Consider the following 21,411-nt stretch of genomic DNA (forward strand, 5'->3'; position numbering starts at 1 on the left):
CCAGACTATAAAGAGAGATTAAGGGGTGTTAATCCATTGATTGCACATTTCAGAATGTGCAGAGGACATACATCGAGAGAAGACCCTGATCTGGATTTTTGAATGATCATTTCAGATTCACTCAATTACAGCTTATTGAAGGAGGTAAGTTGGCTGACACTGTCCCCTACCTTAGAAGATGGTCTAGGAGGGGTAATAGGCTTGTTGTGTTGTTTGTAAATCTGGAATAGATATTAAAGACCTTTCCACGAAAGAGGCCTGACAGAATATCTGCAAACTTTGGTGATCCTGAAGTTGGCTGTTTTCTGGCCTTGGGGATAAGGAAACAATCAACAATATTAAAAATGGTCTTAGGTGCATTATCAGCGTTCTCAATATGTTTAGGAAACATACAGGTTTTTGCAAATCTAATGTTCTTTCTAATTTTTTTAAGGTCTGTCTTATAGTTGGCTCTAACTTCGGCTGTAATGTTGCCCCTATCTAATTTTTAACATTTCTGTTTTTCAGCTTTTAATTCTGCTGAAAAGAGGAATAGATAGCCCTTTTATACCATTTTCTTTTCAAGGGCAATACTTCGTCAAGGTTCCTTGAGATTATAATCAAAGCATGACAGTGCTGAATCCATATCTACCATCTGATCTACCTTGACTTAAAAACAAGCCAGGTTTAAGGCTAGTGCCAAGCGCAGTATATGAACCGAGCTGGGCAATGACATCTGGTTCATGCCCACAAAGGTATAAGACTGCTCTAAAGACCATGATAACATTGTGTAATTAATCAACCAACCTGAAAATGTGCCCCTTAAGTGGAATTGAAACCCAGATGAATCCTGTGCTGGGTAAGTCCTAAATTTGGAGGAGGAATAATTCCTCAGAAAAAAGACTACATCAGCCCATTGGTCCTAAGATCGGGAGCTATAGAAGCACCACCGTCCATGCTCACTGTGGTCTCCAGATTTATAAGAAGGTCCCGCTCACCATTATACTAAAAATAAAGGCAAGCAGATGCAGCAAGTGGAAGCTCTCTGAGGCGCACAGAGTCCAAACTCCACGAACAGATGGTGTGAGCATCAGAAGAAGAATCCAGATAATGACAGGAGGACAAATCTTTCCACAAAACAAATCCATTCCTTTACTGTCTGTCAAAAGGTCTAGAAAAAGAAAATTGCCAAAAGTATGACACTCTCTTATTAGCTCAAATACTAGTAATGGCTCACCAGGAGGGGATTTCTTAATAGTATCTTCAAGATAGTTCTTATATTTTGTGTTCGGGCTGGTACAGAGGCAATCCACTGGATGCTGGGTTGAAAAAGATCTCAATTTCTGATACAAAGATACCGGGGACCACAGTTGGTATTTTTGGGAGACCCTAATGATTAAATAAGGATAGATGGCAATGGAATGTTGAGTATTCATAAAGTCTAATATTGTGAAATAATGCAAAAAGTCCATAGGGAAGAGTGAGTGGGCTGTAGCTGCTCCCCGCCAATACTTATCAGGGACCATAAATACCCACACTTTAATGCATAAGAATCCAGTCATCTATTAGAAGGATGGAAGGGTATTAAAGGGGGCCTGGTAGGTCTAGGACCAGAATCGAAAAGATCCCAGTCTGCATAAAGGCTGCACTTTTAAGAACAGATCAGCAACAAAAAACAAAACAATGAAAGCCTTTTGGGTTACTCAGGCTCCTGACTCAGGGACACTCAACATTTTAGCAGGAGGCAACTGTGGACATCAACAGAAAGAATTCAGTGATTGTGAGCACCAACAGACTTCTAGGTGAAAACAGCCTATAAGCATCTTCAACTAGAGCCATGCCAATGACACCCTTTGATATTCATGTAAAGCAACCCAGAGGGATGTAATGAAGAACTTCTCAAAAGGTACTCAGAGGGTTTTCTGATAGTATAGGCAACAGAACCAATAGGCGGGGCAACCTTTGGAACTGCAGCAAGGTTCCCTACCTGCCTGCCTCGTCTACATTTCAGGGATTAGGAGGAATGTGCAGCTGAAGAGGAGCTTTGCCAAGGACGGAATGTTGAGATGTGGAGAGGTACTAAAAAACTTCCCAAAGGAAAAGATAAAACAGAAAAAGAAATAGCTAAATGATTTGAATACAGCATCCGACCTGAGGAAGCTGGGCTGATTAAGGTAACCGTGGATTGTACAGAAACAAAAGCCTTGAAAGGGGCAGCATTTTCTTCTTATCCCATCAATGGCTAAGCACTAATATAAAAAAAAACATTATTTGTTCAAAAATCATCATTCTTTCTAGTTATGAAACAGTTTTTATTGGTGACTATTGTAATGACCGAACCCCTTGTAATTGTGGTTTGCCTGTATGTTCCTTCACATGTTCATGATCAATGCACCGTCACTTCACTTTAATACTCCATACTATTCATGTGAGGTTTCAAATGAAAGATCATGGTCTTACTTCCCTTGCATAAAAACTTGGTTGTTGCACCAACAACTATATCTTATTATACTTTACCTTCATTTCATCATACAAATTGTGAATAGTAGTAAAGATGAGAATATTAAATATCAAACAATAATAATAGTAAATATATTTTAGATACTTGTATGCCTTCACTTACTTGTCATTAGAAATACTACAGTCTATAACTGTCTTTTTGCTGGTGTTCACAATGATAAATGGTAAGTGTATGACAGAGTTGGAAGGAGGAGCTTTATTCGTCTGTTGCTCAGTCTGGCGATTCCTCTGAACCAAGTTCTTAAAGGCAATTTGCTGAAAAAGTTCCAACATGACCAATTAATCAACTGTTCACACCACAGAAACAAAAAAGATCTTTAAGGTTAAGTCATGCAAAAAACTGCTTTATATGTAAGCTTGTTAAGTGCTCACACGGTACCGAAGACTTGGATACTCCACCCTTTATTTACCTTGTGGCATACTTGTAAAGTTACAATCTTCTGCACCTTGAGTGCCTCAATATAGCCTTAGAGCCCTTCGGCTCGGGCCTTTAACAAGGGAGCGGGACTTTAATTGATTGTTTAGCCCAGCTACGAAGGGCTTTAAGGCTATTAGAACATTCTGCCATTAGAGGGTAAAAAGTTCTAATAAATACAACAAAGTCCTCAGAGAGCCTGAGGGGATTAAAATCCAAATCTGGATGATGATTTGAAACATAACAGCCCTGGGGCAATATTTCACCAGGCTTAAATTAACCAAGAAAGGACATGATTTATCAAGATATTTGTGAACATAAGGTTGCTGCCAATTTAACTCAGTGGCATTTTATTGTCTTTAGAGAAGATTATGCATATACCTCCAGATCCTACTATTGTAATTCTTTGTAATTTAGACATCCAACTCCAGCTGCTGTCACAAGACATACATTTATTTTACTAATTAACATGCAGCTAAAAATTGTTAATGCTATATACAATACAATAATAATGTTTATGAGTTACATACCTAGACATCATATGCATTTGAAAGATTATGACTAATCTTCTCTCCAATCCAATATGGCTTTAGGCCTGGCATAGGTACAGTGGAGCAGGCTTTAAACTTACTCTCAGTAAATATGCCACGATCAGGAAAGGATCTATTCACTTAGCTTTTATTGATTTATCGAGTGAGTTTGATTTGGTGAATAGAGAGAAATTGTGGCAACTTATGGATATAATGGGGGTTGATCAGGATGTGCTTGAATTAATTAAACGTTTATACACTGACCTTACAATTTCAGTTCAACATGGTCAGTGTGGAAAGAGATCCCTTCCTTTTCCATCCTTACGAGGAGTTAGGCAGGGCTGCATTTTTATTATATATTAATGGTCTTTATAGCTTTTTAGTACAGAATGGTAAGGACTCCCCTAGGATGGGATCCAGACAACTCCCGGTCTTATTGTATGCTGGTGATGCGGTTTTGATTGCCCGCACAGCAAATGGTCTTCAGAATTTATTAGACCTTTTTTCCACTTTTATGCAGGATCTTGACCTGAAAGTCAATTTTGTAAAGTCACACATTATAACATTTGGCCCTCGAAACACACGTTCCAGATGTTTTACTATGGATGGAAATATTTTAACTAAAGTGAAATTTTTTTGTTATTTAGGACTACATTTAAACTCCTCCTTGTCATGGTACCCCCATCTTAAATTTAAGATCCAACAAATGGAGAGAAACATAGAGGCGATCTTCCGTTTCGCCTGCAAATTGGGTCATAGGCTAGTCCACCAGTTTTTTACACTTTATAAATCTAAATGCATCTCTGCATCCATGTATGGGGCGGGTCTTTGGGGTTACATCAAATCAGCCCGTCTACAACGAATTGAGAATACATTTTTTGCATAGGCTGCTTCTGGTACCTAAGAATGTAGCAAATATTATTTGCCATGAGGAGTTGGGAGTACTGTATATTGAGGATTTGGTTGGTATTGCCCCACTTTTGCTATGGCTAAAAGTTTGGTCAAACCCTGCGGCCAGCTTGGTACAAGACTGCATTATAGATTGTATCCAATCAGCTAAAATTTCGTGGCTTATTTATGTTCAAAATTCCTTTCGGAATTTAGGGTTAGAGAACATGTTTACCAATCCAGGGTCTTTACCTATTAATGCTAAGGAATTGCTTGAATCTCAACATATAGAGTATGCTGCAAATTGTAGATACCAAGAGGCAGCAAAACTGAAAACCTTTGAATCCTATGTCCAAATCTCTACTTCCACGGTGCTAGAACCATATTTAACTTGGTTTTCGAGCTCCTCATTATATTCTCTCCTTGTTTTATTTAGATTAAATTTTATACATTTTAGACTGGCCTTTCCAAAGAAATGTACTTGGCATAAAAAGCTTCCAAACTGCCATTGAGACAATCTCTCAAAGCAAAGCATGTGCCACTTTCTCTTATTCTGTCCTCTTTATTCTGCACCTAGACACATTTTTATCTTGCCAATTTCACATAAATTGCAAACCACATCTTATCAGGAGGCACTGACTAATATTAAAAAACTTTCCTCAATACAATTGTGCCAGCCTGTTTTAAGTTTCATTAAATCGGCTATGGCCATTAGTAAACAATATGAATTGATTGAAGTAGACACATATTAGTACAATCTGGCAAGGCATGATTTTATTCTGATGTTGGGCTTTTAATTTTGTATTGTATACGTTTGCATTTTATAGGGCTGTCGGGTTGACTGATAATGGCAATGCATAGAATGTTGTGATAATGTTCATTGAAGATGTTTTTTGTATTTTTGCTTTTAATATTTGCACTGTATTTTAATTATTTACATTTTTTAGTTTGAAATGTATTGTACTTTTATGGCACTCGCTGAATAAACATTCTTTGACTGACTGACTGATGTTCATGGCCAACAACTGTACCTGTAAAGCTGTACTCTGGCTAACATGCGAACAATTCAACTGTTTATTCATTGCTCAATACGTCTATGCAACACATTTTATTCCTATGTACAACCCCAGCTTTTTGCATTATTTTATTATGCACAACAAATGTGAGCAAGTGAAGCGTGCCCAACATGTCAGTGTATAAAAACAAAATGTTTTTATAACAGTAAGAGTAGTTTTGCAGCTTTAAGAGTTTTCTGGATTTACATGCCGTATGTTATACTGCCATCTAGTGGTTGGGTCCAGCATCATCTGGTTAGTCCTCTTTTTTTGCTGGGTGCCATCTGTAACAGTTCATGCTATGTCTGTACTCCCATGACATAAGACGTATGCCCCAGAAACCCCTCAGCCTATTTACCATCTTCAGATTCTTTTTTCCACTGCTGGGTATGGAAGCATTAGCCAAAGCCCAAGGGAGAGCATTAGCCAAAGCCCTACAGACGCTGAGGAAGACAAGGACAGAGGTCGACTGATCGTTGAAGAGACAGAGGAAAAAAAAGAAGAAAAAAAACAAAACTCCAGGAGGGACATCTGTGGGTAGGGGGAAAAAACAGATCTCTGAAAAATAGGTGCACTACTTGGGTGGTCGACCATGCAGTCAGAGAATGGACCGGCAAGGGGCAGACTCCGTTGAGGGAAATGGAGAACACTACCTTTAGATTCTGCCTCAAGTGCCAATGTAAGTTCGCCCAGGGAGACAACCGCCAGGTCTGCAACAAGGAAAAGAGGACTAACAAGATTCTGGACCCAACCACTAGATGGTGGAATAATGCACAGCATGTAAATCCAGAAAAGGATTTTTGCTGCAAAACTGATGATTTAGCAGTTCACAAATAATAGAGTGTGCCAAATGCACTGTAACACTCATGCTCACCCTGCTTAGGAACTAGAAGCACTGGTATAATTCAGGCTGTACTCTCTCTGGCACTCCTGAGGAAAGTAAGTAGGACTTGGACACCTATTACATATCTTTAAAAAAAAAAAGAAACACCTGTTCTAATGCTTAACATTTAATACCTGCCTGCCGCTATTTATGGTTCTAAGAACCCAAATGAGTGCGCCCTACAAACAACTTTGGGGTTGCCCTGAACCCCCAATGGTGGGCTACCTTGGACCCAACTTTGAACCCTGTAGGTGGTTTACTTACCTGCAAAACTAACAAACACTCACCTCCCCCAGGAACTGTTGAAAAATAGCTTATTGCCATTTGTGTGAAACCTGTATATGCTATTTTGCTAATTCAAAGTTCCTAAAGTTCCTAAGTGAAATACCTTTCATTTAAAGTATTGTTTGAAAATCTTGAACCTGTGGTTCTTAAAATAAACTAAGAAAATATATTTGTTTCCATATAAAAACCTATTGGCCTGGAATTGTCTGAGTGTGTGTTCCTCATTTATTGCCTGTGTGTGTACAACAAATGCTTAACACTACCCTCTGATAAGCCTACTGCTCGACCACACTACCACAAAATAGAGCATTAGAATTATCTCTTTTTTCCACTATCTTACCTCTAAGGGGAACCCTTGGACTCTGTGCATGGTATTTCTTACTTTGAAATAGTACATACAGAGCCAACTTCCTACAGCCCTCTTTTGTTGTTCCTTGGGGAGATGTTCTTTCACCTAAAATGTACCATTGTTTCCACAATTGGCACACCCCTGACACACAGATAAGTCCCTTGTTAAAGGTACCAGTGGTACCAAGGGCCCTGTGACCAGGGAAGGTCTCTAAGGGCTGCTGCATGTGTTGTGCCACCCTTAAGGACCCCTCACATGCACACTGCCATTGCAGATTGTGTGTGTTGGTGGAGAGAAAAAAGGCAAAGTCGACACGGCATCCCCCTCAGGGTGCCATGCACACAAAATACTGCCTGTGGCATAGGTAAGTCACCCCTCTAGCAGGCCTCTAGCAGACCTTACAGCCCTAAGCCAGATTGCACTATACCACAGGTGAGGGCATAGCTGCATGAGCAATATGCCCCTACAGTTTCTAAGTCTATTCTTAGACACTGTAAGTACAGTGTGGCCATATTAAGTATATGGTCTGGGAGTTTGTCAAAAACGAACTCCACAGCTCCATAATGACTACACCGAATACTAGGAAGTTTGGTATCGAACTTCTCAGAATAATAAACCCACACTGATGCCAGTGTTGGATTTATAAAAAAATACACACAGAGGGGATCTCTAAGATGCCCCCTGTATTTTACCCAATCCTTCAGTGCAGGACTGACTGGTCTGTGCCAGCCTGCTGTGAGACGAGTTTGACCCCCTGGGGTGAGGGCCTTTTATGCCCTCTAAGGCCAGAAACAAAAGCCTGCACTGGGTGGAGATGCTTAACACCTCCCCCTGCAGTAACTGTAACACCTAGCAATGAGCCTCATAGGCTCAAGCTTCGTGTTACAATGCCCTAGGGCACTCCAGCTGGTGGAGATGCCCGCCCCCCCCCTGGACACAGCCCCCACTTTTGGCGGCAGTCCTGGGGAGATAATGAGAAAAATAAGGAGGAGTCACCCACCAGTCAGGACAGCCCCTAAGGTGTCCTGAGCTGAGGTGAACCCTGCCTTTAGAAATCCTCCATCTTGATTTTGGAGGATTCCCCCAATAGGATTAGGGATGTGTCCCCTCCCCAGAGGGAGGAGGCACAAAGAGGGTGTAGCCACCCTCAAGGACAGTAGCCATTGGCTACTGCCCTCCCAGATCTTAACACACCGGCACCCCGGAACCTAGGAAACTAGATTCCTGCAACCTTAACAAGAAGAAGGACTGCTGACCCGAAGCCCTGCAGTGAAGACGGAGACGACAACTGCTTTGTCCCCAGCCCTACCGGCCTGTCTCCCAACTTCGAAGAAAACTGCAACAGCGACACATCCAACAGGGACCAGCGACCTCTGAAGCCTCAGAGGACTGCCCTACAACCAAGGACCAAGAAACTCCCATGAACAGTGGCCCTGTTCAACAATCTGCAACTTTCTTGCAACAAAGAAACAACTTTAAAGACTTCACGTTTCACGCCAGAAACGTGAGACTTTCCACTCTGCACCAGACTCCCCCGGCTCGACCTGCGGAAAACCAACACTTCAGGGAGGACTCCCTGGCGACTGCGAGCCCGTGAGTAGCCAGAGACGACCCCCCTGAGCCCACACAGCGACGCCCGCAGAGGAAATCCAGAGGCTCCCCCTGACCGCGACTGCCTGTAATAAGGGACCCAATGCCTGGAAGCAACACTGCACCGCAGCCCCCAGGACCTGAAGGAACCAAACTCCAGCGCAGTAGTGACCCCCAGGCAACCCTCTGCCTAGCCCAGGTGGTGGCTACCCCGAGGAGCCCCCCGTGCCTGCCTGCATCGTTGAAGAGACCCCCCGGGTCTCCCCATTACTTCCTATGTAAAACCCGATGCCTGTTTGCACGCTGCACCCGGCCGCCCTATGCCGCTGAGGGTGTACTTTCTGTGCCTGCTTGTGTGTCCCCCCCCCCCCCCCCCCTGGGTGCCCTACAAAACCCCCCCTGGTCTGCCCCCCAAGGATGCGGGTACTTACCTGCTGGCAGACTGGAACTGGGACACCCTTATTTTCCCTTGAAGCCTATGTGTTTTGGGCACCTCTTTGACCTCTGCACCTGACCGGCCCCGAGCTGCTGGTATGGTAACGTTGGGGTTGCCATGAACCCCCAATGTTGGGCTACCTTGGACCCAACTTTGAGACTTGTAAGTGTTTTACTTACCTGCAAACTTAACCCTTACTCACCTCCCCCAGTAACTGTTGATTTTTGCACTGTGTCCACTTTTAAAATATCTTATTGCTATTTTTACAAAGACTGTACATGATATTGTGATTATTCAAAGTTCCTAGAATACCTAAGTGAAATACCTTTCATTTGAAGTATTACTTGTAAATCTTGAACCTGTGGTTCTTAAAATAAACTAAGAAAATATATTTTTCTATATAAAAACCTATTGGCCTGGAATTGTCTTCGAGTGTGTGTTCCTCATTTATTGCCCGTGTGTGTACAACAAATGCTTAACACTACCCTCTGATAAGCCTACTGCTCGACCACACTACCACAAAATAGAGCATTAGAATTATCCACTTTTGCCACTATTTTACCTCTAAGGGGAACCCTTGGACTCTGTGCACACTATTTCTTACTTTGAAATAGTATATACAGAGCCAACTTCCTACAGTCGCCCTAGCTATGACTTGAGTGTAGCCTGTACTATCCTCTGGTGGTGATGGTTTAGAGGGATAGCAGTCTGGGTTGTTATCTGGAGTGAGATCTGGATCATAAAGATCCCATGGATCCACATTGTCCTGCTGCAAATCGAATGAGTGTGCTGGTGGTTGCATAGGTGTAGGACTAGTAGGGGGAGAGATAAGTAAATGAGGAGAGTGAGGAGGAGAAAATTGAGAAGGTGGTTTCTCTTTGGTTCTTGGCACTTTAGCTGGTGGCTGAGCAGTGTCCAAATCTTCCTGAAATACTTATTTCCTCTTTGGCTTTGGAGGAGGTGCTGTTATAATTCTGCCAGTGTCTTTATGGACGTGAATCCTGGCTTGCCTTTCATCTATTGCCTCCATTTGTGGGTGTTCCTCAGTCAGTTTATGGCTTTCTTGAGAGCTTGTGAAAGTCCATGTTCCTCTGTATAAATTGGCTTTTTCGGCTCAGATGCTGTTTTTTTCGGTATCGAAAAAGTCGGGGTCGATGATGGTCTCGGCTACGAAAACGTTTTTTGAGGTTTCGACTCGAAGGATCGATGTTTGGTGGACTCGGAGACAGAGCTTCGGCTCGAGTCCGATGGCTTGGGTGGTGTGGCCTTTTTCGGTGCCGAAGTTGTCAGTTGGTCACAAAAGGTCTTTTTACGGGTCGAGCCATGGCCTTCGGGCAGTGGTGTTCCCAAGGCCTTATGTTTGGGGTTGGCTGGGACAGGGGTAGGCGTACTCACGTGCTACCCTGCCGTGACCAGTCTGCCCTCCTCAGGCTCCTGCTCGGAGTCAGACCCTCGAACGGAGACAGCCGTCTGCATGATCTCCTCCTCTTCCACAGAGACGTTCGGTGCTCTTGGATGCCATCTCGAGTCTCCGTGCTCTTCTGTCTCATAGCTTTTTCTTGGAGCGGAAGGATCTGCAGGCCTCACAATTTTCTTCCTGATGGTCTGGGGAAAGTCAGACATTACAGACGAGATGTTGGTCTGTGTAGGGAAATTTTGCGCGGCACCGAGGATAAAAGCGGAATGGGGTCCGGTCCATGAGGCTTCCACGCGGTCGGCCCGACCAGGCCAGAGTTGGGGGTGCGCGCCCCAATGGGCGAATAGAGATGGTTAACCAACAGTACCGAAGTGTCGATAGAGGATGTTACGCAATCAAAACAATACCGACGAGAATTAGAGAGTTTTGAAACTTTTCTGATTCAAACTATCAGAGCGAAAGGAAACACGTCCGAACCCGATGGCGGAAAGAAAACAATCTAACATGGAGTCGATGCCCATGAGCAATGGAGCCGGAGAGGAGGAGTCACTCGATCCTGTGACTCTAAAACACTTCTTCGAAGAAAAACAACTTGTAGCACTCCGAGCCCAACACTAGATGGCAGACTATGCATAGCATGTGTATTGGCAGTTACACATGCCATCGAACATATACATATATTGAAAATGTCACTTACCCAATGTACATCTGTTCGTGGCATGAGACGCTGCAGATTCACATGCTGTGCATTACCCTGCCATCTAGTGTTGGGCTCGGAATGTCACAAGTTGTTTTTCTTTGAAGAAGTCTTTTCGAGTCACGAGACCGAGGGACTCCTCCCTTTCGGCTCCATTGCGCATGGGCGTCGACTCCATCTTAGATTGTTTTCCCCGCAGAGGGTGAGGTAGGAGTTGTGAATACACTACATGTGCCCATGCAATGAAGTAGGTATGTATGTACATAGTGTGTATTAAAATAATATTTACAAATTTACAATTTTCATTCAACTACTAACGGCTACAGGCTCCCGGGGAGGTGGGAGGGCGCATGTGAATCTGCAGCGCCTCATGCCACGAACAGATGTACACTCGGTAAGTGACATTTTCCGTCAGTGGCATGTGCAGCTGAAGATACACATGCTGTGCATAGACTAATAAGCAGTAAATCCCCAAAAAGCGGTGGCTTAGCCTGTAGGAGTTGAAGTTGTCTGAAATAATGTTCTTAATACAGCCTGTCCTACTGTGGCTTGTTGTGTTGCTAACACATCTACACAGTAATGCTTAATGAATGTATGAGGCGTAGACCAGGTGGCTGTCTGACAAATTTCTGTCATACGTATATTCCCCAGAAAAGCCATTGTGGTGCCTTTTTTCCTAGTGGAATGTACTCTTGTTGTAATAGGTAGATCTCTTTTTGCTTTAATATAACAAGTTTGAATACATTTAACTATCCATCTGGCAATGCCTTGTTTGGATATAGGATTACCTGCATGAGGTTTTTGGAAGGCTACAAACAATTGTTTTGTTTTATGAAATTGTTTTGTTCGGTCAATGTAATACATTAGTGCTCTCTTTATGTCTAATGCATGTAAGGCTCTTTCAGCTCCTGAGTCTGGTTGTGGAAAGAAGACTGGGAGTTCCACTGTTTGGTTTAGGTGGAATGGCGATATGACCTTTGGTAGGAATTTGGGATTTGTACGGAGAACCACTTTATGTTTATGTATTTGTATAAAGGGTTCTTGTATAGTGAATGCTTGTATCTCACTTGCTCTTCTAAGTGATGTGATAACTTGGAAAGTAGCCTTTCTAATAGCTAAGTATTGCATTTCACAAGAGTGCATGGTTTCGAATGGTGGTCCCATGAGTCGTGTTAATACAATATTGAGGTTCCAACAAAGGTACTGGTGGTGTTCTTGGGGGGTATGATTCTTTTTAGTCCCTCCATAAATGCTTTTATGACTGGGATTCTGAAAAGCGATGTTGTATGTGTAATCTGCAGATAGGCAGATATTGCTGTGAGATGTATTTTAATTGAAGAGAATGCTAGCTTAGACTTTTGTAAGTGTAATAAGTAGCTTACAATGTCCTTTGCGGAAGCATGTGGTGGTTGAATCTGATTAGTGTGGCATTAGTAAACAAATATTTTCCATTTGTTTGCCTAACAATGTCTTGTAGAAGGTTTTCTAGCTTGTTTAATGACCTCCATACATTCTTGTGTAAGGTTTAAGTGTCCAAATTCTAAGACGTCAGGAGCCATTTTGTTGTTTGTGTTGAGTTAACAGATCTGGCCTGTTTGGTAATTTGATGTGAAGTACCACTGATAAGTCCAGCGGTGGTGTGTACCATGGTTGGCGAGCCCAGGTTGGTGCTATGAGTATTAGTTTGAGTCTGTTTTGACTTAGTTTGTTTACCAGATAAGGAATGAGTGGGAGAGGGGGAAAAGCGTAAGCAAATATCCCTGACCAACTGATCCATAACGCATTCCCCTTGGATTGAGGGTGTGGGTACCTGGACGCAAAGTTTTGGCATTTTGCGTTTTCTTTTGTTGCGAACAGGTCTATTTTTGGTGTTCGCCAGCGTAGTAAGTGATCCTGTAGGATCTGGGGATGAATTTCCCATTTGTGTGTTTGCTGGTGATCTCGACTGAGATTGTCGGCTAACTGGTTCTGAATGCCTGGGATGTATTGGGCTATTAGGCGAATGTGATTGTGAATTGCCCAATGCCACATTTTTTGTGCTAAGAGACACAGTTGTGACGAGTGTGTCCCTCCTCGTTTGTTGAGATCATACATTGTTGTCATGTTGTCGGTTTTGGCAAGAATGTGTTTGTGGGCTATTAGTGGTTGAAATGCTTTTAATGCTAGAAACACTGCTAGCAGTTCCAAATGATTTATGTGGAGTTGTTTTTGTTGATTGTCCCATTGACCCTGTATGCTGTGCTTGTTGAGGTGTGCTCCCCACCCCATCATGGAAGCATCTGTTGTTATCACATCTTGAGGCACTGGGTCTTTGAATGGCCGCCCTTGGTTTAAATTTATAGGGTTCCACCATTGAAGCGAGGAGTGTGTCTGGCGGTCTATCAACACTAGATCTTGAAGTTGACCCTGTGCTTGTGTCCATTGTTTTGCTAGGCACTGTTGTAAGGGCCGCATGTGTAATCTTGCGTTTGGGACAGTGGCTATGCATGAAGACATCATGCCTAGAAGTTTCTTTACAAACCTTACTGGGTTAGTGTTGGTTTGATTGTATGCTTGATGTTATATTTTGGAACGCTTGGACCCTTTGTGGACTTGGAGTGGCAATTGCTTTTTGTGTGTTGAGTATTGCTCCTGAGTATTGTTGTATTTGGGATGGCTGCAGATGTGATTTCTGGTAATTTATAGAGAACCCTAGTTTGTGTAGAGTTTCTATAACTTATTGCGTGTGAATAAGACACTGTTGTTGAGCGTTGGTTTTTATTAGCCAGTCGTCTAAGTATGGGAATACATTCATGTGCTGTCTCCTTATGTGAGCGGCTACTACTGCAAGGCATTTTGTGAATACCCTTGGGGCTGTTATCCCGAACGGTAACATTTTGAATTGATAGTGTACGCTGTGTATCGCAAACCTTAAGTATTTTCTGTGGGAAGGATGGATGGGTATGTGAAAGTACGCATCCTTGAGATCCAATGTTGAAATGTAGTCCTCCTTTTTTAGTAAGGGAACCACGTCTTGAAGTGTTGTTATGTGGAAGTGGTCTGACTTAATGAATAGATTCAGTGTTCTGAGGTCTAAGATAGGTCTTAACGTTTTGTCCTTCTTTGGAATTAGGAAATATGGTGAGTAGATGCCTGTTCCTTTCTGATGGTTGGGTACTAACTCAATTGCTTGTTTTTGTAATAGTGCTTGGACCTCTATTTGTAATAGGCCTAAGTGTTGTTTGGACATATTGTGTGCCCTTGGGGGCCCATCTGGCGGGAAATTTGTGAATTCTATGCAATAACCATGTTGGATAATGGCTAGGACACATGCGTCCGTGGTAATGTGTGTCCAGTTTTGATAGTATGCAGTAAGTCTCCCCCCACTGGTGTTAAGTGTTGGGGTTTTGTGACATTGGAGTCACTGTTTGGTTTGGCTTGTTTTTGGTGTCTGGAACTTTCCCCTTCCTCTTGGGAATTGTCCTCCTCTATATGAGCCACGAAACCCTCCCCTCTGGTATTGTGCCTAATAGATGGGTCTGGTTTGCGAGGTAAAAGGCTCTGAATTGTGGCTTTCTAAATGTGCCTCTGCCCTGTGGGGAGTAGAGCGCGCCCATGGCTTTGGCGTGTCTCTTTAATTTTTCAATTGCTGTGTCCACTTCCGGCCCAAACAATTGTTCTTGGTTAAAAGGCATGTTTAACACTGCTTGTTGGATATCTACCTTGAATCCAGAGCTTCTTAACCATGCCTGCGAATGGCTACTGCAGTGTTGACCGTTCGTGCTGCGGTGTCTGCAGAGTCTAATGCAGATCTTATTTGGTTGTTGGATATTGCTTGTCCTTCTTCCACACCCTGCTGGGCACGGTTCTGGTGTTCTTTGGGCAAGTGTTGTACAATGCGTTGCATCTCGTCCCAGTGCGCCCTATCGTAGCGAGCAAGTAGGGCTTGCGAATTAGCAATCCGCCATTGATTGGCTGCTTGTGCTGCCACTCGTTTGCCCGCTGCGTCAAACTTCCTACTCTCTTTGTCAGGCGGTGGAGCGTCTCCTGAAGATTGAGAGTTTGCCCTCTTTCTTGCTGCTCCAACAACCACCGAGTCTGGTGTAAGTTGCTGTGTTATAAACACAGGGTCCGTCGGGGAGGCTTGTACTTCTTCTCCACCCTAGGCGTGATAGCTCTTCCTGTAACTGGCTCCTGGAATACCTGTTTTGCATGTTTGAGCATGCCCGGGAGGATTGGCACACTCTGGTAGAAAGTGTGGGTGGATGCCAAGGTGCTGAACAGGAAATCATCCTCTATTGGCTCTGAATGCATTGCTACATTGTGGAACGTAGTGGCCCTTGATAGTACCTGCGTATATGCATTACTGTCCTCTGGAGGTGACGGCCTTGTTGGGTAATAATCTCGGCTGTTGTCTGATACTGGTGCATCGTATAAGTCCCATGCATCAGGATCATCCTGTGTCATCCCTGTATGCGTAGGTGACTGCATTGGAGGTGTTCTTACCGGGGACAGCTGTGGTGAGTGTAGTGGGGAAGGTTGTGGAGAAAACCTTGGTGGTGGGGTTTTATCTCTGGCCACCTTCGGCTGCATTTCTGACTCATGAAATGCCAGTTTTCATTTGGTTTTAATTGGAGGAAGAGTTTGTATTTTTCCAGTCTCCTTCTGGATTTGAAACCTCCTTTGCGTATGGTCTGGTTCCACCATACTTATTTCCTGCTCAAATCTGTGTTTTTCATGCATTTGGCTGGAAAGTCCTTGCTCTTCTGTGTAAGAGCTTCTTTTCGGCTCCGAAGCCGCTTTTTTCTGTACCGATGCTTCCGATAAAGTCTTTTTTGGTTCCAACGTTACTTTTCTCATTTTGGGTGAGTCGAACTCTCGGTGTCGAGATCGTTCGGTGCCGGAATCTCGACCGGCGTCGGATGTCTTCGGCAAATCTTTGGCCTTTTTCGGTGCTGATGTTTGGTCACCTTCCTTTCGATGGGTTAAGCCATGGCCTGCTGGCATCCACTTGGCCTTAACGATCTTTGTGTGTGTTTTGGACGGGGCAGTTTTACTCAGTTTTCTGCATCGTGGTGGGTCGCTCACTTTCAGATTCGTCAGAGTCCGTCCCCTGGATGGAAATTCTTTCCTCCTCCTCGACATCGAGTTGTTCTCTCGGTCTTGACGCCATTTGTAGTCTTCTCGCTCTTCGATCATGTAGGCTCTTTTTTGATCGAAACGCTCAACAGGCCTCACAAGTATCCTCCCTTTGTTCTGGTGATAAACACAGATTACAGACCAGGTGTTGGTCTGTATAAGGATACTTCGAGTGTCACTTTGGACAGAAGCGGAAGGGGGTCCGGTCCATTAGTCTGTCAATGGATGCGGTCAAGCCGACCAGGCCCCGCTGAAGAGCGGAACCCCCGGAAGGGCCGCCGGAGAGCTTCTGCAATCGGTGCCGATACCCTAACACTAAACCGGTACCGAACGAGAACAATACAGTAGAATTTTCGATATGTAGCTAACTTTCCCGATTCGAAATACGGAGCGAAGAGGAACACGTCCGAACCCGATGGCAGAAAGAAAACAATCTAAGATGGAGTCGATGCCCATGCGCAATGGAGCCGAAAGGGAGGAGTCCCTCAGTTTCGAAAAGACTTCTTCGAAGAAAAACAACTTGTAACACTCCAAGCCCAACACTAGATGGCAGGATGATGCACAGCATGTGTATCTGCAGTTACACATGCCACCGAACATATATATATATAAATATATATATATATATACACACACACACACACACTTTTCACTTCTTCAGTTCCAAAGAGTCTTCTTTGACTGAAAAGATCTACAGGGGTCACAGGTCTCTTCTTTGTGTTCCGGAGACAGACACCAATTCCACATCAAGTGTTGATCTGTGTAGGGAAACTTGGAGTGACACAGAGGACAGAACTGAAACAGAGTTTGTTCCATCAGCCGATTGTTCTCTGACAATAATTGTCAAAGTAGGCCCAAAAAGGAAGTGGGTTAAATCAACCCAGACGATAAAAATCGGATCAACTATTAAGTGTATAGAATAAGTAATCAAAAACTATACCGACGTTGACAGAAAGGTGGAAAAAAAGTTCAGAAGATACCGAACCGAGATTTACCTGAGCAAGAGGAAACCTGTCCGAACCCAACAGCGGAAAGAAAACAATCTAACAAAGAACTTAATGCCCGTGCACAGTACCACAGAGAGAAGTCACTCGATTTTGTGACTCGAAAATATTCTTCAAAGAAAAACAACCTGTAACACTCCGACCCCCAACACTAGATGGCAGACTTATACAAAGCATGTGCATCTACAGCTACACATGCCCTCAAACACAAGGTTAAAAAAAGGATTGACTAAAGTAAGACTGGGCATGGCTTGGGCACACTATGCGGATACACTTATGCTGTTCACTGAGGCAAGTGCATACAGTTCCTTCTACAGTGGCACGTCCCACTTACTGTATTGTTGATTTTCAAGCCAGCAGATGCAGAGCTCCAAGCTCAAACCACGATTTGCACAGGACCAATCTAAACTAGTCTGATCAATCTCTTTTGCCTTCAGAGTCAATTATAACTGGAAAATACACTTGCCCAGGTTTGCAGGAATATTTAAACCTTTAAATAAAACAAATGCTCTGGTTGGCTCTGGCTTGCCAACAGATGAGGGTTAAGTGCTGTAGGTCATCTGGACACTGAGGAAACCAGCAGAGCAATGTAGGAAGAAAACTGACCAGGATTCAAACATATGCTGATCCGGCACTAGGCTTAATATTCTGAAGACAAGAGCTTATCTTCACAAGTAGTTAGACTGTGACTGTTTGGAGAAGCCACCTGATCCCAGAAAGAATGGGATAAGACCTAGCTCAATGTGTGTTTGGAAGATAAATTAACAAACTGAGGTCACCCAAAAGCCATGAGAATCATTCAGCGAACCAAATGGGACAAAAGCAGAATAGATCAACACGCTCAGATAAGTGACTTGCACTGAGAGAGTGAGCCAGCATCACTGACTCATTTTATGGTGACTGACTCCACGCTCCTCGGACGAAAGAACAGTGAATATTCCGCTTTCACCTACATACTGGCACACCACACTGATTATGGTATTTATTGCGATATACTGTATCTGAGTTTCCATACCCCACCACCTGCTAGAGTAAGTGTTCATTGCTCCCTCTGACTTCAAACAGTGAGTCAAGTGCCCAGGGGGAATAATCAGGTTATACTACTTTTAACAATGTTACTTCAGAGCACACCAGTAGTCAACACTATCCACACTGGTTTTTGCCCAGTAACCACAGTCTGCCACATAGAACTGCTTCATAATTGGCAAGATGAAGCTAATATTTTCACAATGGGTGTGTTAAGAGTCAAGTGATTGCAGAAAGACCAGAAACACGAAAGCATCCGCAACCATCACACAGACATGTAGCAATGAAAAATGATGTACGCTACCCTCTCCTGTGTTCTATCTGTGGACATAATATCGAAGATGTTTTTAGAGGAATAAGGGTTGCAGTGAGAGATTTAAGACATAAATACAGAACAGAGAATGCCTCTGAATCACTACATGGTGATAGTCCAAGAGGTCTCCTTCTAGACCTTGGACACCAGAAATTTGCAGAACATTTAGGCAGTAGAAATAATTAGCAGTAAGTGTTTAATAACAGTTCTTCTATGTAAGAGGAACAATGACTATCAACCAAGAGGTAGAAATATCCCCAAAAGAGGACAACGGGATAGGAATGAAGATCATCTGTAAGAAAGGGTAAGCATCACCTATGTGGACCCTCGTGAATTCACGTATCCATCTCTAGACACCGCTGAAAACACTCAATTGCTTCTCAGTTAGTATTTTATTAAGTTTTCCTGAGCTTTAATTATTTTTTTGCTGCCTCTTCTGTTGTGGTATAACACTGGAACAACGTTCGTGGAAGGCTGGGCTTTGTCGCAACTTAGGGTCTCGGGAATTGATACAGAAACCTCAAGAGCTGCTTGGATGTGTTCAATGTTTAAGGGCCTATCACCCTGAAATGCCAAGGTTGCATGCTGAAAATTAATGTGCTCAAAATCAGGTGCTCCAAATTCCTTAAGTACTGTGTGTAGGAAGCTGGCCTGGTGTGTGGTTGACACCTATTGTGTTTGTACCTTATACCAGATCGAGGCAACCCCTATTAGTGAATGAAGATAGTGTCTAGGAAGCCAAGGCTCTCTAGAGGTAGCTGTGGTGAGCAGCCGAGATGTATCTAGGGGGCTGTAAAGCAGTTACAATACTACAGCAGTCACACAGCAACGTATCTCACATTAAAGAACCCACAGTGTTGCAAAAATAAAGGTATTTTATTATAGTAACACTAATTTATTGCGGATGTGGAGTAGTTAGCGGGGAGAACTCAGGACCCCAAGAGCTGAGTACCTAAGTGACCCCTAGTGACCAGGAGATCAGAGGTAAGTACCCGGTCTTCCCAAAGACTAACAATGAGACTTGGAAAAAGGACGATTGCAAGACGAGGACCAAACCTGTGGAACCCAACATGGATTACGTAAGAAGAGGACCTGAAAAAGAAGGAGACAGAGTCCAGTCCACAATGGAGTGTCCAGACAGGGCAGAAGCCACTACCTACCATTCTACGGATGAAGATCCGGCTCAATGGGTGGGGATGAAGATCAGCTGTGGAGCCCAGGAGCTGCAGAAGTCTTTGGAGCCGTGCAAATGATGTCCCACGTTGGTCGGCGGATCGAAGATGGTCAGTGGTCAGAAGGACCACCAACAAGCCTTGGCAAATGCAAGTTGGATCAAAGGAAGATTTGCTGTGAAGAAGAGGACCAGCAAGGTTCAGGGGACTCGACCTTTGGAGGGGAGTTCAGGCTGACCTCAGCAGTTGGGAGAGCCACCAGAAGCAGTTGCAGCCCCAAAAGGCAACCGACGGGCAATAGGAACAGTAAGTTGCAGTGAGGCCCAATCAGCACACCTGGAGAGGAGTTCCATGTCGCTGAAACAGCAGAGAAGAGATTGTCCTTGCAAGGATGAAGTGCTGGAGTCCGGGGCTACTTGAAGACTGTAGATCCCTTGGAGCAGGAGTCAACAAGCACTGAGTGCTGCACAAGTCACAGTGCACAGGGGGTACTGTCCTGTAAGGCGAGGCAAGGGTTCACCGTCTCCCAAGTTGGACAGGAGATAGAGAGGACCAAGGGGACCACTCAGACCCACCACCTGTGTTGGAGATTCTTCCTGGAGCCGGAAGGCAGAAGATCCAAGCAGTAGGCTGTTGTTGCCTTAGGTGCCTGAGGATGCAGGGGAGTGACTCCTTCACTCCAAGTAGCATTGCTTCCTCCTTCTTTGGTGCAGCTTAAGTTTTGTCGTCCACAGAGGATGCACAGCCATTGAATTGTTGCAATTGGTGGAAGGAGCTGGAGAAACAATGTTGCAAGGTGAGGTCGTCTTGGGAGTTGCAGGCTTGTTTGGTTACTGTGAAGTCCAGCAGCAGTTCCGGCGGACAGGAGCAGAAGAGGTTGTTGCAGAGGAGTCCTGATAGAGTCTTGCATGCCAAATCCAGATACCTACTCAGAAGGGAGTCCCTAAATAGCCCTAAGAGGGGGCTTGGTCACTCTGCAGGGTGACCACCTATCAGAGGGGGATCATTAACGTCACTCACCTGTCCTGACCAACCAGATGCTCCCAGGGGCCTCTGTACATCTTGTTTTCAAGATGGTAGAATCAAGTGTCCACCTGGAGAAGCTCTGGGCACCACCCCTGGGGGAGTGATGGGCAGGGGAGTGGTCACTGCCCTTTCCTTTGTATGTTTCCGTGCCAGAGCTGGGAACGGAGGTCCCTGGACTGGTGAAAACCGGATTATGCAAGGAGTGCACCAAATGTGCCCTTAAAAGCAAACCGGTGGTGTGGGGAGGCGACCCCTCCCAGCCATGTAACACCTATTTCCAAGGAAGAGGGTCTTGCCTCCCTCTTCCACAGGAAATCCTTTGTTCTGCCTTCCCCTGATGGGGATGGTGAAGCAGCAGGAGGGCAGAAACCTGTCTAAGGGGCTGCTGCAACGCGGGCAGCCCGCAAACCCTGAAAGACTGCTAGGAGCAATACTGGGGAGTCCTCTAAGGAGCCCCCAGAGTGCATGGAATCATGCCACCAGCACTAGTAATGGGGTATGATTACAACATGTTTGACAAACATGCCTAGGTTCGAAGTTACCATTATGTATCTGGACCTCAGGTGTGGCCAAGTACACAGGCAAAATGGCTTCCCTGCACTTACAAAGTCCAGTGCACTGGAACTGGAGTTCGAAGGGGCACCTCTGCTCATGCAGGGGAGGGGTGCCCTCACACACAGGGACCTGCACCGTGCCCTCTGTTCTAGG

At 44.3% G+C, this 21,411-nt stretch overlaps 1 protein-coding gene across 21 annotated transcripts in view; it reads right to left on the reverse strand.

The window, feature by feature from the left end:
- Nucleotides 1-21,411, reverse strand: part of TFDP1 (transcription factor Dp-1) — a 439,810-nt gene that overhangs the window by 177,267 nt on the left and 241,132 nt on the right. For all 21 annotated transcript variants that reach the window (XM_069204640.1, XM_069204648.1, XM_069204654.1 and 18 more), the window contains one exon: nt 2,603-2,754. In XM_069204640.1, coding sequence (XP_069060741.1) covers nt 2,603-2,754 — 152 coding nt within the window. The remainder of the gene's footprint in view (nt 1-2,602; nt 2,755-21,411) is intronic.

The sequence above is a fragment of the Pleurodeles waltl genome, chromosome 8 (assembly GCF_031143425.1).
Source record: "Pleurodeles waltl isolate 20211129_DDA chromosome 8, aPleWal1.hap1.20221129, whole genome shotgun sequence".
Lineage (NCBI taxonomy): Eukaryota > Metazoa > Chordata > Amphibia > Caudata > Salamandridae > Pleurodeles > Pleurodeles waltl.